This window comes from Cervus elaphus, chromosome 4 (genome assembly GCF_910594005.1).
Source record: "Cervus elaphus chromosome 4, mCerEla1.1, whole genome shotgun sequence".
Lineage (NCBI taxonomy): Eukaryota > Metazoa > Chordata > Mammalia > Artiodactyla > Cervidae > Cervus > Cervus elaphus.
Window position 1 is genome coordinate 59,604,945 of NC_057818.1, and position 25,878 is coordinate 59,630,822.

The 25,878-nt window shown below is 39.4% G+C and overlaps 1 protein-coding gene across 3 annotated transcripts; it reads left to right on the forward strand.

The window, feature by feature from the left end:
* Positions 1–3,222: 3,222 nt before the first annotated feature.
* Positions 3,223–24,322, forward strand: ZNF614 (zinc finger protein 614). Of its 3 annotated transcripts, none has more exons than XM_043900037.1 (5): positions 3,223–3,395; positions 16,599–16,814; positions 19,400–19,526; positions 20,020–20,115; positions 20,453–24,322. In XM_043900037.1, exons 2-5 carry the CDS (start codon positions 16,800–16,802, stop codon positions 21,973–21,975), a joined length of 1,761 nt encoding a protein of 586 aa, XP_043755972.1. In that variant the 5' UTR covers positions 3,223–3,395; positions 16,599–16,799; the 3' UTR covers positions 21,976–24,322. The 3 variants fall into 3 exon arrangements, with proteins under 3 accessions (XP_043755972.1, XP_043755974.1, XP_043755973.1); XM_043900038.1 differs by lacking the exon at positions 3,223–3,395 and adding an exon at positions 13,899–13,958; XM_043900039.1 differs by lacking the exon at positions 20,020–20,115.
* Positions 24,323–25,878: the final 1,556 nt, after the last annotated feature.

A 25,878-nucleotide genomic window follows, 5' to 3' on the forward strand; every position in this document is an offset into this window, starting at 1 on the left:
TGATGTCACATGTTTCCTTCTGTTATTTTCTTTTTGTCAGTCTCCTTTATCAATTCTTTTTGGGCAGGCCTGCTTGTAACAAATTCTTAGTTTTCCAAGCAATAGATCTCTTCTCTTGTCCCTATCCAGAGTTAATTTCTTTGATATAATAATGATATTTAACCCAGTTTACAAATGATGAGTATTGCTTTTAGGGGAAAAAGCAAAGGACATTAGCCATACAGTATTGTGGAATTATTCAGTATCCAACTGCATGGTAATTCATTCCTTTAAAAATATTTGTTAAGCATCTACATTTGGCCAGTCACTGTTTTAGTCACTGGAGACTCATCAGTGAACAAAACAGGCAAAGCCACGGCCTTCATGGAGCATACAGTCTAGTGAAGGCGACTGAGTAAATACACATCAGAATATCAGTTCTGATAAATGTTTTGGAGAAATATTAAACCTAGTACATACGCTGTCATGGGGAAGCTATTTTAGAAAGGGTTTCCAAGGAAGGCTCTTGTGGGCAAATGTAATTTGAATCAACATCTAAATGTACCAGGGGGAGCCAACAAGATCTGTTGTGAGCCAAGAACACTCTAGATGTGTTTCTAAGTGTTTTCTTTGGGCTTCCTGCCTCAGGATTCTCTGAGAGGCTTGTACAAGATGCAAGCTCTTGAGTCACACTGCAGACCCAAACCAGAACCTGTGAGACTGGGGACCCCAGACTCTGGGTTTATAAAATTACCTTTCTGATCTATACTTAAATTTGAACAGCTCTGCCCTAAATCCCAGATTAGTGCAGCCACTCCCACCCCACATTGTCACAGGATGGATTCTGGGCAGATATTCTACAACAAAGAATCAGACATGAGGGCCCCACCTACCAGGTCCTCAGATGCTTTCTCCTTGTCCTTCTGTGAACCTACAGATGCTGCCATGGCAGGGTCACAGCAGCTCATTCCTGAAACTGATCAGTCAGGGTCACAGAATGGGCTGCCCTGAGTTCTCTGGACCACATGTTCAACTCACCTTTCAGAGTTTGACATCTCAGGTGAATAGGGCTGAAACTTAATCTCTGAAGGGAATGTAATACTATTAAATTATGAAAACAAATTCTTAATGTATAAAAATTAAAAAGCATATATAAACAAATTTTGTCACCCATATTGTACCTAAGAGCAAAATACCATTAACAATACATTCTTCTCCAAATTTCAAATGCAGGTAAGTATATTTTTTACAAAAGAAAAATGAGACAAGTCTATATTTACTATATTATGAGCATCTACATCATTCAGTATTCTAAAACTTTTCTAAAATGGACATGTTTTTATAATAAAACAATTACTATACACAGATATTAACAATGAAGAATTGCAAAAACTGGGAATGTGAAAACTTATATTCTCTACTCATAAGCACAAAGTAATCCAAACTAGTTAACCGATCAGAATTTTCAAAAAGACAAACATTTATGGTTTGTTCTCATAAAAGGATCAAAATATATACACTATCCTGCAGATGCTTTTTATCTTCTGAAGAATACTTCAGTTCAGTTCAGTTGCTCAGGTGTGTCCAACTCTTTGCAACCCCAAGGACTGCAGCAAGCCAGGCCTCCCTATCCATCACCAAGTCCCAGAGTTTACTCAAACTCATGTCCATTGAGTCGGTGGTGACATCCAATCATCTCATCCTCTGTTCCCTTCTCCTCCTGACCTCAATCTTTCCCAGCATCAGGGTCTTTTCAAATGAGTCAGTTCTTTGCATCAGGTGGCCAAAGTATTCGAGTTTCAGCTTCAGCATTAGTCATTCCAATGAATATTCAGGACTGATTTCCTTTAGGATGGTCTGGTTGGATCTCCTTGCAATCCAAGGGACTCTCAAGAGTCTTCAACACCACAGTTCAAAAGCATCAATTCTTCCATGCTCAGCTTTCTTTATAGTCCAACTCTCACATCCATACATGACTACTGGAAAAACCATTTTCCTTATTTATACTAACAATCTTTAAATGTTATACACTGTTATACTGAGTGGATAGCCCATAATTTACCAAAGCATCTATTACTGTACACTTAGGCTGTTCCTTTGTTTATTATGAAAGCCTCTGTGGTTAATAAAACTTTTTACCAAATATATTGTTGGAATTAGAATTGCTGGGTCAAAGAATGAAAAATATAAATTGGATCTAGGTTGCCTTCTAAAAATCATCTTTAAACCCTCTAGAATTAAACTTCCCATGCCTACATAAAAATAACATTTTAAAGCATTTTTTTCATGTGTGAACTATGCCAATTATGATAATTGCATTATCTCATAATTTTACATTCTCAAATGCCCCACAGTCACTATTTACTTTTGAAAACATACAGTTCACACATTTTCACCTCATCCTCTTACCCACTAGATGTCGCTATGTGTCCATCCCACGCGGATCTTAGCTTTTTTTTTTTTTTTTTTTTTAATCCAGATATACCTCTAGCTATTCTGGTTTAGCCGGTGGCAAAGATGCGGACCCGGCTGAGCGACTGAACTGAACTAGAGATAAGCAATCTGCTTGCAATGCAGATGCCCAAGGTTCGATCCCTAGGTCCGAAAGACTGCCCCGCAGAAGGGCATGGCAAGCCACTCCAGTACTCTTGCTTGGAGAATCTCATGTATAAAAGAACCTGGCGGGGCCCAAGGGATCGCAAAGAGTCGGACACTACTGAAGTGACTTTGCGTGCATACCTCTACAAAAGCTGTTAATTCTTCTAAACTACATAAGCCTTTACCCACTCCACATTTAACTGCTCTCTCCACAAACCTAAGATTATAAGTGACCACTACTTTTGTCAACTCAGTGGCCGCTGCCTCTCCACAGAGAGGTCTCGGCTTCTATTAGACTTTAATCTTCCCAAGTAACCGGGCGCCTGAGCCCTTTCCGTCGTACGGACACCTGCCTTCTATGATGGCCGCGCCCGTCGGGGACCAGCTCTAAAGTTCACAAAGGGCGCCACCATCTCTTTTTTCCTCAGCCGGCTGAACTCGCCACTTGACCTTGGAAGGGCATTGACCTCCGAAATCTTAACGCAGTTAGTACAGAATGGTTGGTCATTCCTTGCAACCTGGAGTTTTACCTCCAGGCATTTAGGGTGCCAGGAATGATTTCAACTTCTTTGATTTCAACTTCTTTCCACAGCAGTTACGGCCTGTCTCGTCAGAAACGCCGAGGTGGGTGGGGCCATGTTACGTCATAAAGCAGAGTCCGCTGACGGAATCCGGAAATACGGCAGCGGTCCAAGGTCGTCGGCGGATAACCTGAACCTGCAGGTCTGCCTCCCGAGGGACTGTGAAAGGCGTCGGTAGAGAAAGTGGGCTGCAGCGTTCTGTTGCTGCCAGTGATGTCTGGAAGGGTTTGGGATCAGGTGAGTCGGGTTCTGGGCTTGTATTCACGGCCTGTGGGGTCTGTGAAACAGGAGCATGCGTGAAGGACCGTAATTGGGATTTTATTTAGATTCGGCCTTAGAGACTTCTGGGAGTTAATGATGAGGCCTTTGGCAATCTGTGATTAAGAGTCTGAAGAAATCATTGACCGAAGGTCCGACTCTGTCAGGGTTTGGATCGCTCTGCTTGTGGGGCTCCGTGGTTGCGAACTGTGATGAAAGTTTGTATCAGTGAACGCGGTGTCTCGTCCTGGTTAACCTGCGACTCTGTTAGAGACACCCGGGTTAGGGGCTGTCTCTTCTGGTTTCTTGGTCATGTTTGGAGTTTAATCTGGCATTTAGACTGCCTGGTGGGGGCTCTCAGTATTTGAGGAGGTCTGGGGTCCTTGAGAATCCGTAGGATCAGGGTCGAATGCCGGAAACAGACTTGAAGGCTGCATTTCCCCAGTTGATTCGAGTACAATCCTCTCCTTGTAGTAAGTCCTCAAGGTCCCTACTAAAAACTTTGGCTCCCCGCATCACCACTGTTCTCACCGTCCTCACAAAATTCAGTGTGGTTGATCTAGTTATAAATTTACTGTTTTTAATGTAGTTTAATATAGTTTCCGTTCCTCTTGTCCCAAAGTTTACTATACTTTTGGATATTTCCGCTTAGGGTCATTCTTACTCAAGTAAAAGCTTCTCCCTTACACTATATTCTGTTCTGCAGTGCGAATTTTTTTAATAGGTGGTTTTATATCAAAGCTTTTAAAAAAACATTTGAGATTATCTGTGTAAGCATGATAGGTGACTGTATCACTTAATTTCTCTGTTCTCAACACATTTGCATGTGAGATATTTATACTTTTTAAAAATAGTCCCAGTAGTGTCAACTTAGGTTGGTGAACCACTGGCATGGTATCTGGAATCAAATGTATTCATTAATGGAGGTAGTGTTGACATACAGTATTCAGAAATATTCAATTATAATTTCATTAACCCATTTTGATTTTCTGATTACTTTCTGATTCTACCACTCCACTTAAAAATTTATGGCGCCTTTTTTTTCTCCCCCCGCCCCCCCACACCCTGGGATTTCTGGCTACTTTTATTTCTTGGTGAACTCTTTTCCTTGACCTTTTTTGGAAATTTCAGTTGATGGGTTCTTTTTTGTTTGGTTGGTTTGGTTTTTTTTACTGTAGTAAAGGAAATCTTTTTTTATTGTATTTTTATTTGCTGTAAAATTCACCAAGTATAAATATACATTTCAGTACTTTGAATGTCTAGAGTTGCATGGTTCAATTTTAAGACACTGCTATCACCCCAGAAATTTTCCTTGATCTCTGTGCACTCAAGTTTCCACTCCTGTATACTCATGGAAGTATCAACACCATGAAGACAGTGAACATACCTGTCACCTTGAGAAGTTTCACTGTGTTCCTTTTTAATCTCTGCCTGTCATATTCCGCACACCTCTCCAAGCAACCACCAGTCTATTCTACATTACAATAGGTTACTTTATATTTTTAAAAGCATTTATGTAAATTGAATCATACATTGTACATTCATTTTCATTCTCTTGTTTCATCAGCATTCAGCTCAGTTCAGTTGCACAGTCGTGTCCAACTCTTTGTCACCCCATGGACTGCAGCACGCCAGGCCTTCCTGTCCATCACCAACTCCCAGAGTTTACTCAAACTCGTGTCCATTGAGTCGGTGATGCCATCCAACCATCTCATCCTCTGTTGTCCCCTTCTGCTCCTGCCTTCAATCTTTCCCGGCATCAGGGTCTTTTCAGATGAGTCAGTTCTTTGCATCAAGTGCCCAAAGCATTGGAGTTTCAGCTTTAGCATCAGTCCTTCCAATGAATATTCAGGACTGATTTCCTCTAGGATAAACGGGTTGGATCCAAGGGACCCTCAAGAGTCTTCTCCAACACCACAGTTCAAAACCATCAATTCTTCCGTGCTCAGCTTTCTTTATAGTCCAATTCACATCCATACATAACTACTGGAAAAACCATAGCCTTGACAAGACAGACTTTGTTGGCAAAGTAATGTCTCTGCTTTTTAATATGCTGTCTAGGTTGGTCATAACTTTTCTTCCAAGGAGTAAGCATCTTTTAATTTCATGGCTGCAGTCACCATCTGCAGTGATTTTGGAGCCCAAAAAATAAAGTCAGCCACTGTTTCCACTGTTTCCCCATCTGTTTGCCATGAAGTGATGGGACTGGATTCCATGATTTTTGTTTTCTGAATGTTGAGCTTTAAGCCAACTTTTTCACTCTCCTCTTTCACTTTCATCAAGAGGCTCTTTAGTTCTTTGCTTTCTGCCATAAGGGTGGTGTCATCTGCATATCTGAGGTTATTGATATTTCTCCCGGCAATCTTGATTCCAGCTTGTGCTTCTTCCAGCCCAGCGTTTCTCATGATGTTCTTTGCATATAAGTTAAATAAGCAGGGTGACAATATACAGCCTTGACATACTCCTTTCCCTATTTGGAACCAGTCTGTTGTTCCATGTCCAGTTCTAACTGTTGCTTCCTGACCTGCATACAGGTTTCTCAAGAGGCAGGTCAGGTGGTCTGGTATTCCCATCTCTTTCAGAATTTTACACAGTTTATTGTGATCCACACAGTCAAAGGCTTTGGCATAGTCAATAAAGCAGAAATAGATATTTTTCTGGAACTCTCTTGCTTTTTCTATGATCCAGCGGAGGTTGGGAATTTGATCTCTGGTTCCTCTGCCTTTTCTAAAACCAGCTTGAACATCTGGAATTTCACAGTTCACTTATTGCTGAAGCCTGGCTTGGAGAATTTTGAGCATTACTTTACTAGCGTGTGAGATGAGTGCAATTGTGCAGTAGTTTGAGCATTCTTTGGCATTGCCTTTCTTAGGGATTGGGATGAAAACGGACCTTTTCCAGTCCTGTGGCCACTGCTGAGTTTTCCAAATTTGCTGGCATATTGAGTGCAGCACTTTCACAGCATCATCTTTCAGGATTTGAAATAGCTCAACTGGAATCTATCACATCCACTAGCTTTGTTCGTAGTGATGCTTTCTAAGGCCCACTTGACTTCACATTCCAGGACGTCTGGCTCTAGGTGAGTGATCACACCATCGTGATTATCTGGGTTGTGAAGATCTTTTTTGTACAGTTCTTCTGTGTATTCTTGCCACCTCTTAATATCTTTTGCTTCTGTTAGGTCCATACCATTTCTGTCCTTTATTGAGCCCATCTTTGCATGAAATGTTCCCTTGGTATCTCTAATTTTCTTGAAGAGATCTCTAGTCTTTCCCATTCTGTTGTTTTCCTCTATTTCTTTGCATTGATCGCTGAGGAAGGCTTTCTTATCTCTCCTGGCTATTCTTTGTAACTCTGCATTCAGATGGAAATATCTTTCCTTTTCTCCTTTGCTTTTAGCTTCTCTTCGTTTCACAGCTATTTGTAAGGCCTCCTCAGACAACCATTTTGCCTTTTTTGCATTTCTTTTCCATGGGGATGGTCTTGATCCCTGTCTCCTGTACAATGTCATGAACCTCCGTCCATAGTTTGTTAGGCTCTCTGTCTATCAGATCTAGTCCCTTAAATTTATTTCTCACTTCCACTGTATATTCATAAGGGATTTGATTTAGGTCGTACCTGAATGATCTAGTGGTTATCCCTACCTTTTTCCTACCTTATTGCCAAACTCAGTTTAAGTCTGAGTTTGGCAATAAGGAGTTCATGATCTGAGCCACAGTCAGCTCCTGGTCTTGTTTTTGCTGACTGTATAGAGCTTCTCCATCTTTGGCTGCAAAGAATATAATCAATCTGATTTTGGTGTTGACCATCTGGTGATGTCCGTTTGTAGAGTCTTCTCTTGTGTTGTTGAAAGAGGGTGTTTGCTATGACCAGTGCATTCTCTTGGCAAAACTCTATTAGCCTTTGTCCTGCTTCTTTCCATACTCCAAGGCCAAATTTGCCTGTTACTCCAGGTGTTTCTGACTTCCTACTTTTGCATTCCAGTCCCCTATAATGAAAAGGAGATCTTTTTTGGGTGTTAGTTCTAAAAGGTCTTGTAGGTCTTCATAGAACCCTTCAACTTCGGCGTCTTCGGCGTTATTGGTTGGGGCATAGGCTTGGATTACTGTGATATTGAATGGTTTGCCTTGGAAACAAACAGAGATCATTCTGTCGTTTTTGAGATTGCATCCAAGTACTGCATTTCGGACTCTTTTGTTGACTATGATGGCTACTCCATTTCTTCTAAGGGATTCCTGCCCACAGTAGTAGATATAATGGTCATCTGAGTTAAATTCACCCATTCCAGTCCATTTTAGTTTGCTGATTCCTAGAATGTCGACATTCACTCTTGCCATCTCCTGTTTGACCTCTTCCAATTTGCCTTGATTCATGGACCTAACATTCCAGGTTCGTATGCAATATTGCTCTTTACAGCATCAGACCTTGCTTCTATCACCAGTCTCATCCACAACTGGGTATTATTTTTGCTTTGGCTCCATCCCTTCATTCTTTCTGGAGTTATTTCTCCACTGATCGCCAGTAGCATATTGGGCACCTACCAACCTGGGGAGTTCCTCTTTCAGTATCCTATCATTTTGCCTTCTCATACTGTTCATGGGGTTCTCAAGGCAGTAAATCAAAAGAAGGTCTCAAGATTGTAAAGATCTTATCAGACCCACTCTCACAATTTGCATTTTAAGATAATGGGTTTAGAACTAACAATAGAAAGGTCTTACCAGACCCACTGCCATAACATACAGTTTAAGATGACAGGATCAGTCAGAAGACTCAAGAAGGAGAAACATGTCCTCAAGCAGGATACATTGTTACACTAAGACAAAGCAATATAGAAAAAAACATTTGTCCTTTTCTTCTCCTTCAGAACTCCAGACCCCTCTCTCCTCCTCTGGGACCCTGGACTTCCTATCAACCTACCTAGGAATTGACTCTCTCATATGGATCCAAGTTCTTTTCTTTTTGATATAAATGTCTGCTTGTTCCAGAAAACATTTGTTGAAAAGGCTTTTCTCCACTCTATTGTCTTTGCTCCTTTTTAAAAATGTCAGTTGGCCATGTATATGGGGGTCTTTTCTGAACTCTATTCTGCTCCACTCATTTGTCTACATTGACATGGATATCACCCTGTCTTGATTACTGTAGCTTGATATAAATTCTTGAAGTCAGGTAGTGTCAACCCACCAACTTTATTCTTTTTCACAGGGTTTTTTTTTTTTTTTTTTCTGTTCTAGACCTTTTACACTGCTGTTTGTATTTAAAGATCAGGCTGTCAGTTTCTACAGAAAAACTTCTGAAATTATAAATAGATAGAATTGTATTTTTTAAAACTAAATGACCTCATATAATGAGACAGGAAATATTCTCTGCAATTCTATTCATGAATGACCTATTGAATGTATATAATGCATTTCATATATAAAATCAGTTATTGGAATTGTTTTTCGTTTGAGACTATGGTGAAGAATGTTGCTACATACCTGCAGGTACAAGTTGGAAATGTTTTCATTTCTGTTAGATTCCTCTGAGTAGAATGACTGCTTCCTAAGTTTGTGTTTTACAAAGTTTCAAAGGTGCCTATACCAGTTTACCATTATTGTATGAGAGTTCTAATTTCTCCTCATTCTCATCAGCATTTACAATTATTAGTCTTTTTATTACCGTCATTCTAGTTGGCATGTAGGAGAATTTCCCCATCATCTTAGTTTCCCTAGTGACAAATAACGTTGATCATCTTTTCATGTGTTTATAGACATTCATAGGTCTTCTTTAGTGTAATATCCAAGTCTTTCCCCTTTTTTTTTCTATCCAAGAAAATGATTTTATTTTTCCATTTGTCCAAGTCTTCTTTTGTGTCCTTCATTAGTATGTATTCTAAAGTTTTGCTCCTATTTTTCCACATTTATTACTTAGTATTGGTTAGTGTTTAGTTCAGTTGCTCAGACGTGTCTGACTATTTGCGACCCCATGAATCGCAGCACGCCAGGCCTCCCTGTCCATCACCAACTCCCGGAGTCTACCCAAACCCATGTCTGTCAAGTTGGTGATGCCATCCAGCCATCTCATCCTCTGTTGTCCCTTTCTTCTCCTGTCCCTAGTCCTTCCCAGCATTAGGGTCTTTTCCAGTCAGTCAACTCTTCGCATGAAGTGGCCAAAGTATTAGAGTTTCAGCTTCAACATCAGTCCTTCCAGTGAACACCCAGGACTGACCTCCTTTAGGTTGGACTGGTTGGATCTTCTTGCAGTCCAAGGGACTCTCAAAAGACTCTTCTTCAAGGGACTCTTCTCCAACACCACAGTTCAAAAGCATCAGTTCTTTGGGGCTCAGCTTTCTTCACCGTCCAACTCTCACATCCATACATGACTACTGGAAAAACCATAGCCTTGGCTAGACGGACCTTTGTTGGCAATGTAATGTCTCTGCTTTTAAATATGCTCTCCAGGTTGCATAACTTTCCTTCCAAGGAGTAAGCGTCTTTTAATTTCATGGCTGAAATCACCATCTGCAGTGATTTTGGAGCCCAAAAACATAAAGTCAGCTACTGTTTCCCCATCTATTTGCCATGAAGTGATGGGACCAGATGTGATGATCTTAGTTTTCTGAATGTTGAGCTTTAAGCCAACTTTTTCACTCTCCTCCTTCACTTTCATCAAGAGGCTTTTTACTTCCTCTTCACTTTCTGCCATAAGGGTGGTGTCGTCTGCATATCTGAGCTTATTGATATTTCTCCTGGCAATCTTGATTCCAGCTTGTGCTTCTTCCAGCCCAGCGTTTCTCATGATGTACTCTGCATATAAGTTAAATAAGCAGGGTGACAATATACAGCCTTGATGGACTCCTTTTCCTGTTTGGAACCAGTCTGTTGTTCCATGTCCATTTCTAACTGTTGCTTCCTGACCTGCATACAGGTTTCTCAAGAGACAGGTCAGATGGTCTGGTATTCCCATCTCTTTCAGAATTTTCCACAATTTATTGTGATCCACACAGTCAAAGGCTTTGGCATAGTCAATAAAGCAGAAATAGATGTTTTTCTGGAACTCTCTTGCTTTTTCTATGATCCAGCGGAGGTTGGGAATTTGATCTCTGGTTCCTCTGCCTTTTCTAAAACCAGCTTGAACATCTGGAATTTCACAGTTCACTTATTGCTGAAGCCTGGCTTGGAGAATTTTGAGCATTACTTTACTAGCGTGTGAGATGAGTGCAATTGTGCAGTAGTTTGAGCATTCTTTGGCATTGCCTTTCTTAGGGATTGGGATGAAAACGGACCTTTTCCAGTCCTGTGGCCACTGCTGAGTTTTCCAAATTTGCTGGCATATTGAGTGCAGCACTTTCACAGCATCATCTTTTAAGATTTGAAATAGCTCAACTGGAATTCTATCACCTCCACTAGCTTTGTTCGTAGTGATGCTTTCTAAGGCCCACTTGACTTTACATTCCAGGACGTCTGGCTCTAGGTGAGTGATCACACCATCGTGATTATCTGGGTCGTGAAGATCTTTTGTGTACAGTTCTTCTGTGTATTCTTGCCACCTCTTCTTAATATCTTCTGCTTCTGTTAGGTCCATATCATTTCTGTCCTTTATTGAGCCCATCTTTGCATGAAATGTTCCCTTGGTATCTCTAATTTTCTTGAAGAGATTCTTGGTTAGTGTTAGATATTTTTAAATGGCATTATCATCTACTTTACACTCTAATGGTTCAGATCATATACATAACAACATCTACTAATTATTTCTGCATATTCAGTTTTCTATTCCAATGCCTTACCAAATTATCTCACTTTATAGTAGTTCCTCAGTTGATTTTCTTAGGTTTTCCATATATACAATTTATATCATCTATCAATAGCAATATTTATTATACCCCAATTATTTCTCTTTTATCTAACATAGTCTATGGGTCCGAGAATATAAATCCCATAAATTCAGAGACTTTTGTTACTTTGTTATCTGCTTTGTTGCAAAGAAGGACATGAAATAGTGCTTGGCACAGAGTATATGCCCACTAAATATTTGAATTAAATGAACTGCATAGTCTAGCAACTCCAGTATAATGCTCAGTAACAGTACTGAGAGCGGGCACCTGTTCTTGTTCTTGACTTCAGTGGGAATGTCTGATTCAAATGTATTATTATTTAATTTTAAGTAAGTATCTACCTATTCCTATTCTTTTGAGCATTTTTATCTGAAATGGTTTTTCTAAAAATTTATTTATTTATTTTAATTGGAGGCTAATTACTTTACAGTGTTGTGGTGGTTTTTGCCATACATTGATAGGAATCAGCCATGGGTGTACATGTGTCCCCGTCCTGAACCCACCTGCCTCCGCATCCCATCTCTGGGTTGTCCCAGTGCACCAGCCCTGAGTGCCCTGTTTCATGCATCGAACTTGGACTGGTGATCTATTTCACATGTGGTAATATACATGTTTCAATGCTAGTCTCTCAATAGCCCACCCTCGCCTTCTCCCACAGAGTCCAAAAATCTGTTCTTTATATCTGTGTCTCTTTTGCTGTCTCGCATATAGGGTCGTCATTACTATCTTTCTAAATTCCATATATATGTGTTAATATACTGTATTGGTGTTTTTCTTTCTGACTTACTTTGCTCTGTATAATAGTCTCCAGTTTCATCCACCTCATTAGAACAGATTCAAATGTGTTCTTTTTAATGGCTGAGTAATATTCCATTGTGTATTCGTATGTACCACAGGTTTCTTATCCATTCATCTGCTGATGGACATCTAGGTTGCTTCCATGTCCTGCCTATTGTAAACAGTGCCGCGATGAACGTTGGGGTACACGTGCGTCTTTCAATTCTGGTTTCCTCGGTGTGTATGCCAAGCAGTGGGATTGCTGGGTCATATGGCAGTTCTATTTTCCAGTTTTTTTAGGAATCTCCACCCTGTTCTTCACACCCTCTCCAGCATTTATTGTTTGTAGACTTTTTGATAGCAGCCATTTTGACCAGTGTGAGATGGTACTTCATTGTGGTTTTGATTTGCATTTCTCTGATAATGAATGATGTTGAGCATCTTTTCATGTGTTTGTTAGCCATCTGTATGTCTTGTTTGGAGAAATGTCTGTTTAGTTCTTTGACCCATTTTTTGATTGGGTCGTTTATTTTTCTGGTATTGAGCTGCATGAGCTGTTTGTATATTTTGGGGATTAATTATTTGTCAGTTGCTTCATTTGCCATTTTTTTCTCCCATTCTGAAGGCTTTCTCTTCACTTTGCTTATAGTTTCCTTTGTTTTGTAGTTTCCTTCTTTCAAGGAAACTATACAAGTCTTTCCCCTTTTCTAAAAAAGGGTTGTTTGCTTAACAAACTGAGTTTTTTGAGTTGTTTGTATATTGTGCATAGAAGTCCTTTATCAGATACATGGTTTGCAAATTTTCTTTCTCAACTTGTAGCTTACCTTTTCCTTTAGCTTTATAGTGTCTTTTGATGTGCAAAAGGTAATACAAATCCAGTTTACCAGTTGTCTTCTTTTATGGTTTGCTGATTTGGTGTTGTATAAGATTTCTCTGCCTAACCCAAGGTCATGAGAAATTCCTCATGTGTTTTCTGAAGACTGTGTGTATATAGATACAGATAGATAAGGATATGACTTTATTTTTTTTATTTTTTTTTTATTTTTTTATTAGTTGGAGGCTAATTACTTCACAACATTTCAGTGGGTTTTGTCATACATTGATATGAATCAGCCATAGATTTACACTTATTCCCCATCCCGATCCCCGCTCCCACCTCCCTCTCCACCCGATTCCTCTGGGTCTTCCCAGTGCATCAGGCCCAAGCACTTGTCTCATGCATCCCACCTGGGCTGGTGATCTGTTTCACCATAGATAATATACATGCTGTTCTTTTGAAACATCCCACCCTCACCTTCTCCCACAGAGTTCAAAAGTCTGTTCTGTATTTCTGTGTCTCTTTTTCTGTTTTGCATATAGGGTTATCGTTACCATCTTTCTAAATTCCATATATATGTGTTAGTATGCTGTAATGTTCTTTATCTTTCTGGCTTACTTCACTCTGTATAAGGGGCTTTGTTTTTTAAGAGCAGTTTTAGATTCCCAGCAACATTGAGTGGGAAGTGCAGTAGGGATACTGAGAGAGTCAATTCCTAGGCAGGTTGATAAGAAGTCCAGGGTTCCCCCACCAGACACCCACTGACCCTGAAGTGTAGAAAGGGATCTGGGGCTCTCAAGGAGAAAAGGACAATGTTTTTTTCTACATTGCTTTGTCTTAGTCAATATAACAATGTATCTCAAGGATATGTTTCTCCTTAAAAGAATCTTCTGACTAATCTTGTTATCTTAAGATGTATGTTGTGGGAGTGGGTCTGGTAGAAGTATATAAGGCCTTAACAAGACTAGCTAGGGGTTACTCTCCATCCTCCTTCCGGTGTCTATGTCAGAAGCTTTCTCTCTGCCTTTTCAGACTTGAATAAAACTGCTACACAAAAGCTCTTGAGTGATCAAGCCTGGTCCCTGGTCCTGAAGCTAAATCTTCTTCAGAGATCACGAATCCGACACCATTCACCGTAAGCTGTGAATACCATACCTCTGTGCCCCAACATATGCAACCTTCCCCACTGTCAGCTTCCTGCCCCAGAGTGGTGAATTTGTTACAGTCAATTTACGTACTGACTCGTCACTCAAAATAAATAATTCGCATTAGGGTTCACTCGGTGTTATATGTTGTTTGTGTCTTGACAGATGTAAAATGACATGTGTCCACCCTTTAGTGTTATACAGAATAATTATGCTGCTCTAAAAAGCCCTCTGGATTCTGCTTGTTCATCCTACCTTTCCCTCCAACTCTTGGCAACCACTGATCTTTTTACTGTCTCCTTAGCTTTGCCTTTTCCAGAATGTCATTTACAGTAATTGGAATTGTATAGTGAATAGCCTCTTTAGATTGGCTTCTTTCACTTAATAATAGATATTTTAGGCCCTTCCTTGTTTTTTCATGGTTTGATAGCTGATTTCTTAGTGCTAAATAATGTTCATTCATTGGATGGATAAGTCTGCTGTATATACCTATGATCTGGTTTCTGTCCAGACATAAATTTTCAGAGTATATATATAGTTTTGTAAGAAACTGCCAAACTGTCTACCAGAGTGGCTGTAACATTTTGCCTTCCCATAAGCAATAAATCTGTTGCTTCCTGTATTTGGTGTAGTCATTATTTTGAATTTTGGTTATTCTACTAGGTAGGTAATGAATGGTATCTCATTGTTCTTTAATTTGTTATTCCTAATCCATATGATGTAATTTCCCAAATTACACATGTTTTCATTTGCTTATTTGCTATCTGTGTATCTTCTTTGGTAAGGTGTCAATTCAGGTCTTTTGCCTATCTTTGTGTTTTCTTATTGTTGAGTTTTTAAGAGTTCTTATATATTTTGAATAGCAGTCCTTTTTCAGATATGTCTTTTGCAAATATTTTCTCCCAGCTTGTGGCTTGTTTTTCAATTTCTGGAAGTAGTTTGTATTTTTAGCTATTACATTTAAATTTATTATCTATTATTATTTAATTGGAATTGGATATTCAGTTGTTCCAGTATATTTGTTGGAAAGACCATCTTTTTCCTCATTGCTTTAATCTTGCACCTTTGTTGAAAATCATCTGACTGTGATGTTGTTACCATTCAGTGGCTAAGAAGTGTCCAACTCTTTGCAACCCCGTGGGCTATAGCCCACCAGACTCCTCTGTCCTCCAGTAGCTCCCAGAGTTTGCTCACATTCATGTCTATTGAGTTGGTGATGCTGTCTAACCATCTCATCCTCTGTCACCCCCTATTCCTTTTGCCTTCACTCTTTCCCAGCATCGGGGTCTTTTCCAATGAGTCTTCACATCAGGTGGCTAAAGTATTGGAGCTTCAGCAACAGTCCTTCCAATGAATATTCGGGGTTGATTTCCTTTAGGATTGACTGCTTTGATCTCCTAGCTGTCCAAGGGACTCTCAAGAGTCTTTCCCAGCACCACAATTCATAAGTATCAATTCTTTGGCACTCAGTGCTCTTTAATTTATATAGTCCAACTCTCACATCCTTACGTGACAACTGGGAAGACCATAGCTTTGACTATACAGACCTTTGTTGGTAAAGTGATGTCTCTGATTTTTAATATGCTTAAGTTTGTCATAGCTTTTCATTCAGGGGCAAGCATCTTTTAATTTCATGGCTGCAGTCAGCATCTGCAGTGATTTTGGAGCCCAAGAAAAGAAAATCTGTCACTGCTTCCACTTTTCCCCCTTCTATTTGTCCTAAAGTGGTGGGACCGGGTGCCATGATCTTAGTTGTTTTAATTTTGAGTGAAAAAGCCAGCTTTTTTCACTCTTCTTTTTCACCCTCATCAAGAGGCTCTTTAGTTCCTCTTCCCTTTCTGCCGTTAGAGTGGTATCATCTGCACATCTGAAGTTGTTGATATTTCTCCTAGCAATCTTGATTCCAGCTTGTGGTTCATCCAGCCTGGCATTTATTACCATGGCTTTAAAGTAAACGTTGAACTAAATTAGTATAAACATTCACCATAATTAGCATAGCATATTCTAATTCACACCATAAGCATTCACCACATGATTAGTATAGACTGTATGGCCCTAGCCTCTCAGGTACGCAAAGCCATTCTTAATCAGGCCTGACATTCTGAGGGCTTAGAGGTTTCTTCCCAGAAACTAAGGGCAAAGCTCAACCTCTGTTGGGCAAGGTTAATCCTTTTAATACACAAAGAGAAGTAAGACAACCTTAAAGATCAACTTTGTGCTATCCTCTTCAAACTGAGATATGTGCGCCCAATGAGCATATAATTTTTGGAGTGGTGCAAGGGTACACATGCATTTTAAAGATGGAGTGTCCAGATTCTTGGAACCTTCTGTGTGTTCTCTTCCATAAACTTGATCTGCCCTGAGCTTTCTTCAGGCTCTGAGGCATCATGCTCCGCTTATGCTTTCCCTCTTCCCCTTTAATAGTCATGCCACTTCCTCTTTACAAAAGAAAGCCATACCTTTCACACATTGTTTTTTGCCTCAGATTATGAAAGCCTCTAGGTTATCAAATAAAGGAACAGCTGGAAATACTGAGGTCCCTTGTTTAAGGATAAGTGCATATCGACAGTGACAGTGTTTGGGCTGAGAGGAAATGTACACTCAAAGTCAGTTTGCTTTTCAACCCACAGGTCCAGGCTCCCGAGGAAAAAGAGTGATCAAGCCAAGGAATGAGGGAAGAAAGAGGAGGTTCTTGGAGTTGGGATATCATCGTTCCAGGGGACATCTTTAAGTGAATGCCAAGCTTTCTGTCTTTAAGAATTACACGGTAAATGCAGAAGAGACAGAAATCAGAATCCATGTGACTTACTATTTCCTGAGCACAGAAGAAGATGATCAAGGCCCAGGTGACTTTTGGTTTGTTATATCTTTCCTTTATTGTCTAATGGATTTGTGGTAAGCTGAGAAAAAATAACAGCTCAACTATATGAAGTATAAATTGGGGATGATTGGGTTCTGGGTAGAAATTAATTTGGACTCTGAATTCAGAATCAGGACAAAGTGAATCAGGAATATATTGTTCATAGGGATCACGTCAGATGACTAGTATTGGAAGAGAGTGTGTGACTGTGGTGGAGCCTGTGGATTGCATCAGCTGTCACTTTGTGTTATCTCAGCAGACATCGCACCCAGAAAAACGTGAAAAGCTCCATGATATGTGTTGACTATGAGGAGAGAGCAGATCAGCTCTTTGGGGGATTCAATGGTTTATGTCACTTAAGTAAATGGAGTGATACTCCTAACAACATTGGTGACTCTGAGGGGCTCCCCACTGGCCTGGTACCAATCACGCATCTGAAAGAAAGATGAATGCAGTTTACTGAGCATTACCTATATAGCTATATAAAATTCCATGAGTTTCATAATCATACTCAAGAAAGCGAGTTGTAAGATAAGAACTAGGGATGTAATGAACAACATGATGGCTATAGCTAACACTGCTGTTTGGCATATAGGAAAGTTGTTAAGAGCAAATCCTAAGAGTTCTCATCACAGGGAGAAAAGCTTTTTCCTTTTCTTTTTGTTATATCTACACAAGAGAAGATAGATGTTGACTGAACCTGTTGTGATAATGATTTCACAGTATATGTAAATCATATCATCATGCTTTACTTCTTAAATTTACACAGTGATATATGTCAGTTATTTCTCAATAAAACAGCCATTGGAGTTTGATAGAAGTGAAATATTTAACCTTTGAAATGAGAAAATAACATAATCCAACCTATGTCTTGGTGAACAGTGGTGGAGATTCACTCTGAGTTTTAGAAATAGATTCAGCGTGAAATATGCAAGCTTCACTGATAATAGCTCAGTACTCCTTGACCATGATCCAGAGGCTCAGCTGGACTTGAATGCACTTCTGAGTTCACTTACATGGTTATTGGCAGAATTCATTTCCAGAACTCAAATGAGATCCTTGGTTTCTATCTATCTGCTTGTGTAAGACCACTATGAGTTCCTTATCACAGGGGCCTCCCAACGTGCCATCTTCTTTCATCAAAGTCATCAACAGACAGATTCTGTTAGCAAGATGGAAATCATATATATAGCCTAATTTAAAAATGCATGTCTTGATTTTCCTGGTGGTTCAGAGGTTAAGACTCCACGCTTCCATTGCAGGGGGGCATGGGTTCAAGTGCTGGTCAGGGAACTAAAATCCCACATACTATGCAGACCAAAAAAAAATTAAAATTGGTATCACAGCGCTTTTGCTGTATTTTGTTTTTTAGAAGCAATTTAGCTCATGCTCAAGGGGAGGGTACCTCATGGAGGCATGAGTACCTAGTGTGTGGTAAGGAATTTGGCTGACTTTTGTCCCTAATTTCTGGGAGGTAACCTCTACAGCCTTGGAATTACCCATTTGTTAGGAGTGTCTTGTTTCTCATCCCAGACCACTGCAGCCACACTTTATGCTATGAGGTGACTCATGTGGGCCCTAGATGATTTGTGATAATAAGACAATTCAAGGTAAGGGCTGTCCATGCCCCAAAGACCAGCCATGTGATTCGAGGGTTGTGGCTTTCAGCCATGTTTATTAGTCTGGGCAGGAATGGGGAAGGATCTGGGTTCAGCCATGTGGTCAGTGATTCAGTAAATCATGCATATATAAGGGAGCCTCAATAAAAATTCTGGACACTGGACTTTAGGTGAGCTTCCTTGGTTGGCAGTACTCCTGAGTACTATCACACGGTGTGGCTGGGAGGAGAGAATGGGGCCCAGGACTCTATGAGAGTCCTGTGTTTCAGTACCAAGTGGCCTCCATGTCTGACTTTTTTGGCACAAAAATCAGAACTTTGAAGATATTATTCCATGCTTTTTGAGTTCTGTTATAGGTCATCTATCTTTTGTGTCTGGATGCTTTTATAGTTTCCTTTCGTATTTTGTGTATTATAGTTTTAGTCTGATGTCTCTACCTAGAGATTTCCTGCTTGGAATTTGTTGGCATTCCTGAGCCTGGGGTTTGGAGAATTTAATCAGTTTTGAAAATTTTCACCTTTAGATCTTGGGATACTGCTTCATTACTGTGTTTTTTCTTTGTTTTTGTTTTGAAATCTTCCTAATCAACTAATTTTTTTTCTTTGCTACAGGTGTATCTTGTATAGTTTCTGCTATTTTTTACATGTATTAAAAACATTATCTTGTAAATTTCAGATGTGGAATCTGTTCAGAGTTGATTCTTATGTTGGCTATGACATTTCATGGTAATGTAGGACTGTTTTATTTGTCCTGGTGTAATTTGCATATTATGCAAATGGGTAGGTGCTAAAATATATACATAGAAAGAGTACTTTCTTTTTGCTTGTAAGTGAAATGTATTTGAGAAAAGTATATTGATGCAGGAGGTATGGTGAAAACTAGAATAACTTCTCTCATGTTTCTTCCATATTGATGAAAGGAATTCACATCATACAGGACTTTATTGTTACAGGAATTGCTGACACTGGAAGATGTGGCTGTGGAGTTCAACTGGGAGGAGTGGCAGCTCCTGGATTCTGCTCAGAAAGACCTATACTGGGATGTGATGTTGGAGAACTATAACAACTTGGTGTCACTGGGTAAGGATGACTCCCAATGTCATTTATGAGGTGCCGAATCACTGGACTTTGCTCCTTCACCTAATGAAAGCTTTGTAGTTCCTGTGGTCTTCCAAAGAGTAGATTTTCTGTCCCCTTTCTGACTCCAAAGAGGTGTAATCTCCTATACCCTGCAAGAGAACATTTACTTTGCATACAAGAAATTTTGTCTCTAAAATGCAGTATTTGGCAGGGGTGGAGGTAAGGGGGGGTGGGAGGGAGGCTTAAGAGAAAGGGGGTATATATGTATCCACATAGGTGATTCACGGTGTACAGCAGAAACTAATACAACATTATAAAGCAATTACACTCCAGTTAAAAAAGTAGAATCCAATAAAATGTAATATGCTTAATAGGAATCCAATAAAGTTAAAAATTCAGTAAATTTTAAATAAATAAAATGCAGTATTTTTCCGTCATGACATACCATACCCCAGATCTTGCATCTAAGTCCTCTATCATTTCTCACAATCAGGATATCAAGGTACCAAACCAGATATGCTCTCCAAGTTGGAACATGGAAAAGAACCATGCATAATAGAAAATGAAATGCAGAATAGAATTTGTCCAGGTGAGTGAGTTAGAATCAGCAAGGGAAGTGACCATCAAAGTCATATTTCAGGTCCTTCTAGAGGAGTCACAGCTGTGAGGGTGACTGAGGAGCCCCCTCAACAGCTGTTCCCCATATTTATCTCTCCAGATGAGAACTGTTTCTGGGTATTTAGCTTTAAATATATTCCTTGTCTCTTTCTGGATCTGATATTCATTTACTTCTTCATACATCTTTATAATTTTATACTGGGATTACATGGTAGATAATAAGAGCACCCCACACACCATGTCATTTTTTAAGTGCTTTCATCCCATACCAGTCTCATGAAATAATTTGTCATTTCCTTTTTTCTTAGGAATCAGGAAAGGTGACAGTTATTTGCCAGAGCACTCTAGAAACCAAAGATTTCTGAAGAGCATGCAACAGTACAGTGAACAGAATGCGTTTAGAAAGGGTGTTCATCTGAGCAAAACACATTTCACCCTAATTCAAGATCGTATATTTGACTTACATAGAAAAGCTTTGGAATCAAGCTTAAGTTTAGTTAACCAGAAGAGAAGCTATGGAATAAAGAACCCTGTGGGGTTTAATGGAGATGAGAAATCCTTTCTACATAGTGATCGTGGACAGTTGTATTCTGGAATTATATTTCCTGAAAGTACAGAACAAATCAGCACTCAATTCCAAGTCCTTAAGCATCAAAGGACTCACAAAATAGAGAAATCTCTAGCCTCTGTTGAAAGTGAGAAGCCATGCAGCAGGAATTCTCAGCTTATTTCTCGTGAGAGTGTTCATACTGGAGAGAAAACCAGTGGGTGTGATTCATGTGAGAAATCCTTCTCCAGAAATGTCACATTAACTAAACATCAGAAAACTCAAACACAAGACACACTCCACTTAACCAGTGAGCCCAGAAAAGGCTGTACTGTGAAGAGCAGCTCCCCTGTACATCACCAAACCTGCACAGGAGAGAAAGCCTACGTGTGCAGTGAGTGTGGAAAAGGCTTCACTATGAAGCGCTATCTGATTGCGCATCAGCAAACTCATAGTGGAGAGAAACCTTATGTATGCAGTGAATGTGGAAAAGGCTTCTCCGGGAAGAGTAATCTCACTGTGCATCAGCGCACCCACACGGGGGAGAAACCCTATGTATGTAGTGAGTGTGGGAAAGGCTTCACCATGAAGCGCTATCTTGCTGTACACCAGCGAACTCATACCGGAGAGAGACCATATTTGTGCAGTGAATGTGGGAAAGATTTCGCTGTGAAGAGTAATCTCACAGTACACCTGCGATCTCACACAGGGGAGAAATCTTACATATGCGGTGAATGTGGGAAAGGCTTCACCGTGAAGAGTAATCTCATGGTACACCAGCGAACTCACACAGGAGAGAAATCTTACCGGTGTAACGAATGTGGAAAAGGCTTCACCACAAAACTCACTCTCGTTATACACCAACGAACTCACACAGGAGAGAAACCCTATGAGTGCAATGAGTGTGGTAAAGCCTTCAGTCAGAAGATATGCCTCATACAACATGAGAGGTGTCACACAGGAAAGACTCCCTTTGTATGTACTGAGTGTGGAAAATCCTATTCCCACAAGTACGGTCTCATTACCCATCAGAGAATTCACATAGGAGAGAAACCCTATGAGTGTGATGAATGTGGAAAAGCCTTCACCACGAAGTCAGTACTCAATGTCCATCAAAGGACTCACACAGGAGAGAGACCGTATGGGTGCAGTGATTGTGAGAAAGCCTTCTCCCACTTGTCAAACCTTGTGAAACATAAGAAAATGCACATCAGAGAAGTGGGTAGATCCAGTCAAGTTGGAAATGCCTTTAACAGAGAGTCCCAGATCATTACTTATGAGTGAACCACAGCCCTATTAATGCAATGATTGGGGAAATGCCTTCTGTGACAGCTAAGATTTTAAACATCAGTGTTTCTAGCTAAGCAGAATGTAATCATGGGATGACCTGTTATCAGATGGGGGACCATGAGGAGATGAAAGGATTTGCCCAAGAGATAAACCCAGTGAATATCGTGAATGCAGTAGTGCCTTAATGATCCTACCTCACATTTTCTGTTGGTGAAAATATGTTGGAAAAGCTCTTGATATGTTCAGTGTGGAGATGCCTTGGGAAAAACTTTTTGACTTCATTAGATGTCTGAAAAGTATATATTCCATACACACTTGGACATATTCTGTAAATGCAGAGACTAGAGAAGTCATCAGTGGGAAGATAGACTTGATTATCAGGGATTGTCATTGATCATCAGTGAACTCATTGTAGAAATATGATTTAGAAAAGAAAAAAGAAATATGATGACCATGGGAATGTCTTTACCCAGAAAGAAGACCTCAATGAGTGTCAGAGGTCACACTGGAGAAATAATTTTTAAGAAGACAGTATATATTGCAAGATTTCAGTGAAGCATTCTGCCTCATCATTTGTCAGGGAATCATATAGAAATTAAAACTTTGAGGCACATGCTAAAGGTAGAGTACCTTTAGTTAAATATCAGTGGGCTTACAAAGGAATGAATTTTTATGAAAATGATAAATGTTTGAGTGCTTTTTGTTACAAATGTAACCTCATCAGATGATGCACCCGAGTCTTGTTTCTGATTGCCTAGTGCATAATTCCATAGTTTTGTTATGTTTTTTTAATGTGGACCATCTCCCAACTCTTATTGAATTTGCTACAATATTGCTTCTGTTTTATGTTTTTGGTTTTTTGCAAGGGATGTGAGATCTTAGCTCCCCAATCAGGGATCAAACCCACATGCCCTACATTGGAAGGCAAAGTCTTAACCACTGAACCACCAGGGAAGTTCCAGTAATTCCATAGTTTTAAATAAAAGTTGTTTGCTTTTCTTATCACTGATTTTTAGGTAGGCAAGCGTGTTCTGTGCCTACCCCCATATGTGATTAGCTCTTTTCTTTGGCTCCAAACTAATTATAAGTATACTGAACTTTTTAAAAAAGGAAATGGAATAGGAACACATATTTGCAGCTTGCTTAACTAAGTTTATAAATAAAACCAAATATTTTATAAAACCACCTTCAAAGTTGTTTTTATAGAATGTATAACTTGAAATCATTTTTAACTTACAAGAAAATGCAAAAGTAGTCCAGAGAATTCCCTTGTATCCTTTATGTAACTTACCCTGGTAAAACCATTAACTCTTAACCTCTGGAATTTAGATTTCACTAGATTTTTTACATGAATTTTTAAATAGTTTTTTTGGAATTCTAAGCTGCTTTATTACACATGTAGATTTTGTGTAACTGCTATCTCCAGAACATAAAACTTTCATCAACACAGACACCCTCATGCTACCTTTTAATGGTTACTCCTTCTATCCAAACCTACCTCCGGCAACCACGTGTCAGTTTTCCATCAATAGAATTTTGTCATTTATGAAATTAATTTTTATAACTGAATCTTAAAACATTATATATGTTGTCTTTATTTATACAAATTTATAATTTTTTATTAAACAGGACCATGTAATCTTTATTTTTTGTCCCTCAGGAAATTGCTCTTAAGACTTTTTTGAGTTGAATTACTTTATTTTTATTACTGAGTAGTATACATTATTGGGTGTACCAGTTTGTTTATCCATTCACTCTTCAGATAAGTTTGTATTGTTTCCTGGTTTCAACTTGTATAAAGAAAGGTGCTATAAATCTGCATCCAGGGTTTTGGATGGACATAAATTTTCATTCCTCTGTAATAAATATTCAGGTGTATGATTATTGGGACATAAAAAAAGTTGTGTTTAGCTTTAAAAGAAACTATCAAACTCTCTTCCAGAGTGACTATACCATTTTACATTCTTACCAGCAGTGTATGATATCCACTTGTTCCACATCCTCTCTGGCACTTGGTATTTTCAGTATATTTTAGTCATTCTGCTAGCAACACATGATTCAGTTGTTCATCCTTACCAGCACTTGGTATTGTGATATGTTACATTACCCATTCTATTAGGTTTGTAGTCATATCTGATCTTGAGCTTGCATTTCCCTCATGGCTAATGGTGTTCAATCCTGTTATTATTTATTATTGGACTTATAACGATGTTCGTACCATTTGACCACCTTCACCATTTCTGCCCTCCCACCCCTCTCAGCCTCTGGCACACAATCTGTTCTTTATTATTTATAAGTTTGGGTTTTTTGGGGGGGTTCTACAAATAAAAGAGATAGAATATTCAGCTTTCTTGGCCTGATTTATTTAACTTAGTATCCCTCAAGGTTGCAAATGGCAAGATTTCCTTCTTTTTATGGTTGAATTTCTTTATCCATTCATGTGTCAATGAACACTTAAAACTGTTTCCATGTCATGGCTGTTGTAAATAACACTGCTCTGAACATTGATTGTAACATCATATCTTTTCAAATTAGAGTTCTTATTTTTTTCCAGATATATACCCAAATTGCTGAATCTTATGGTACTACTATTTTTCATTTTTTGAGGAACCTGTGTACTGTTTTCCTTAGTATCTGTACCAATTACAGGCTTCTTCATTCTTTTTATGTCTATATAGTGTTCATGAAGATCCATCCCATGATTTATTTAACCAATCACCTACTAATGTACACTCCTATTGGTTTTAGTTACCTTTGACTGTATTACAAACATACCTCCCTAAAAACTTAATATCTAAAGACAACAAATATTAACTATTAATTCTCTAGTATGTGGATTGAGAGTTAAATTGTCTAGTGTGGGCTGTCCTGACTGGTGGCTACATGATCTAGATGGCTTTTTTCCACATATCTGGAAATATCATCCCTGAAATGGATGGGGTGACTTTTCACATAGTATCTCATCCCATGCCTAGCCTGGGCTCCACTACAATGTGTTAGGAGAGCTCCAAGAGAGTAGAACATGCTTCAGTGAGCAAGTCTTTCTTCCCTCTGCATCAAGCTTGCTATTTTCCCATGGGACACATTGACCAGAGTCACCATGCTGGGGCACTATCCAAAGGTATGAATGCAGAGGTGCAAGAGTAAGTTTATGTAATGATCACAAGATTTCTTACTTCCTTAAAACTGTCAAAATTGGTGCCATAAATATCCTTGTGCATGTTTGTTCTCACAACGATAATTTCTGCTGAATTTCAATTCTTAAAGTTGATTGGTGGCTTTAGGAGAATGAAAAGTTTAAACTGAGCAATTGCAAGTTGTACTCCAAAGACATTTTGTTAATTTTTACACTCTAGATTCAATCTTGCCCCCCTGAAAAGCACCCTGAACATGATACCTAAAATTTATTGGAGTGGTTTTTTTGTTTTGTTTTTTTGTAGCATGGGGTCTTAGTTGTGGCACATGAGGTCTTTTAGTTGTAGCATGCCAACTCTGTAGTTGCATCATGTGGTATTGAGTTCCCTGCCCAGGGATTGAATCATGGGTACCTGCATTGGGAGAACAGAGTCTTAAACACTAGACCATTAGGTAAGTCCCTGGTAAGCATTTTTTGAACTAGAACTATGACAAACTTGATAATAACATCTCAATTCATTCAAGGCTGTGAATGTTGGACACCTCTGTTAATTACTATGCAAATGAGAAAAATGAGAGGCTAAGCCTGATCAGTTTGTTCAGTCGCTCAGTCGTGTTTGACTATGTGACCCCTTGGACTGCAGCATGCCAGGCCTCCCTGTCCATCACCAACTCCCAGAGTTTACTCAAAACTCATGTCCATTGAGTCGGTGATGCCATCCAACCATCTCATCCTCTATCGTCCCCTTCTCGTCCTGCCTT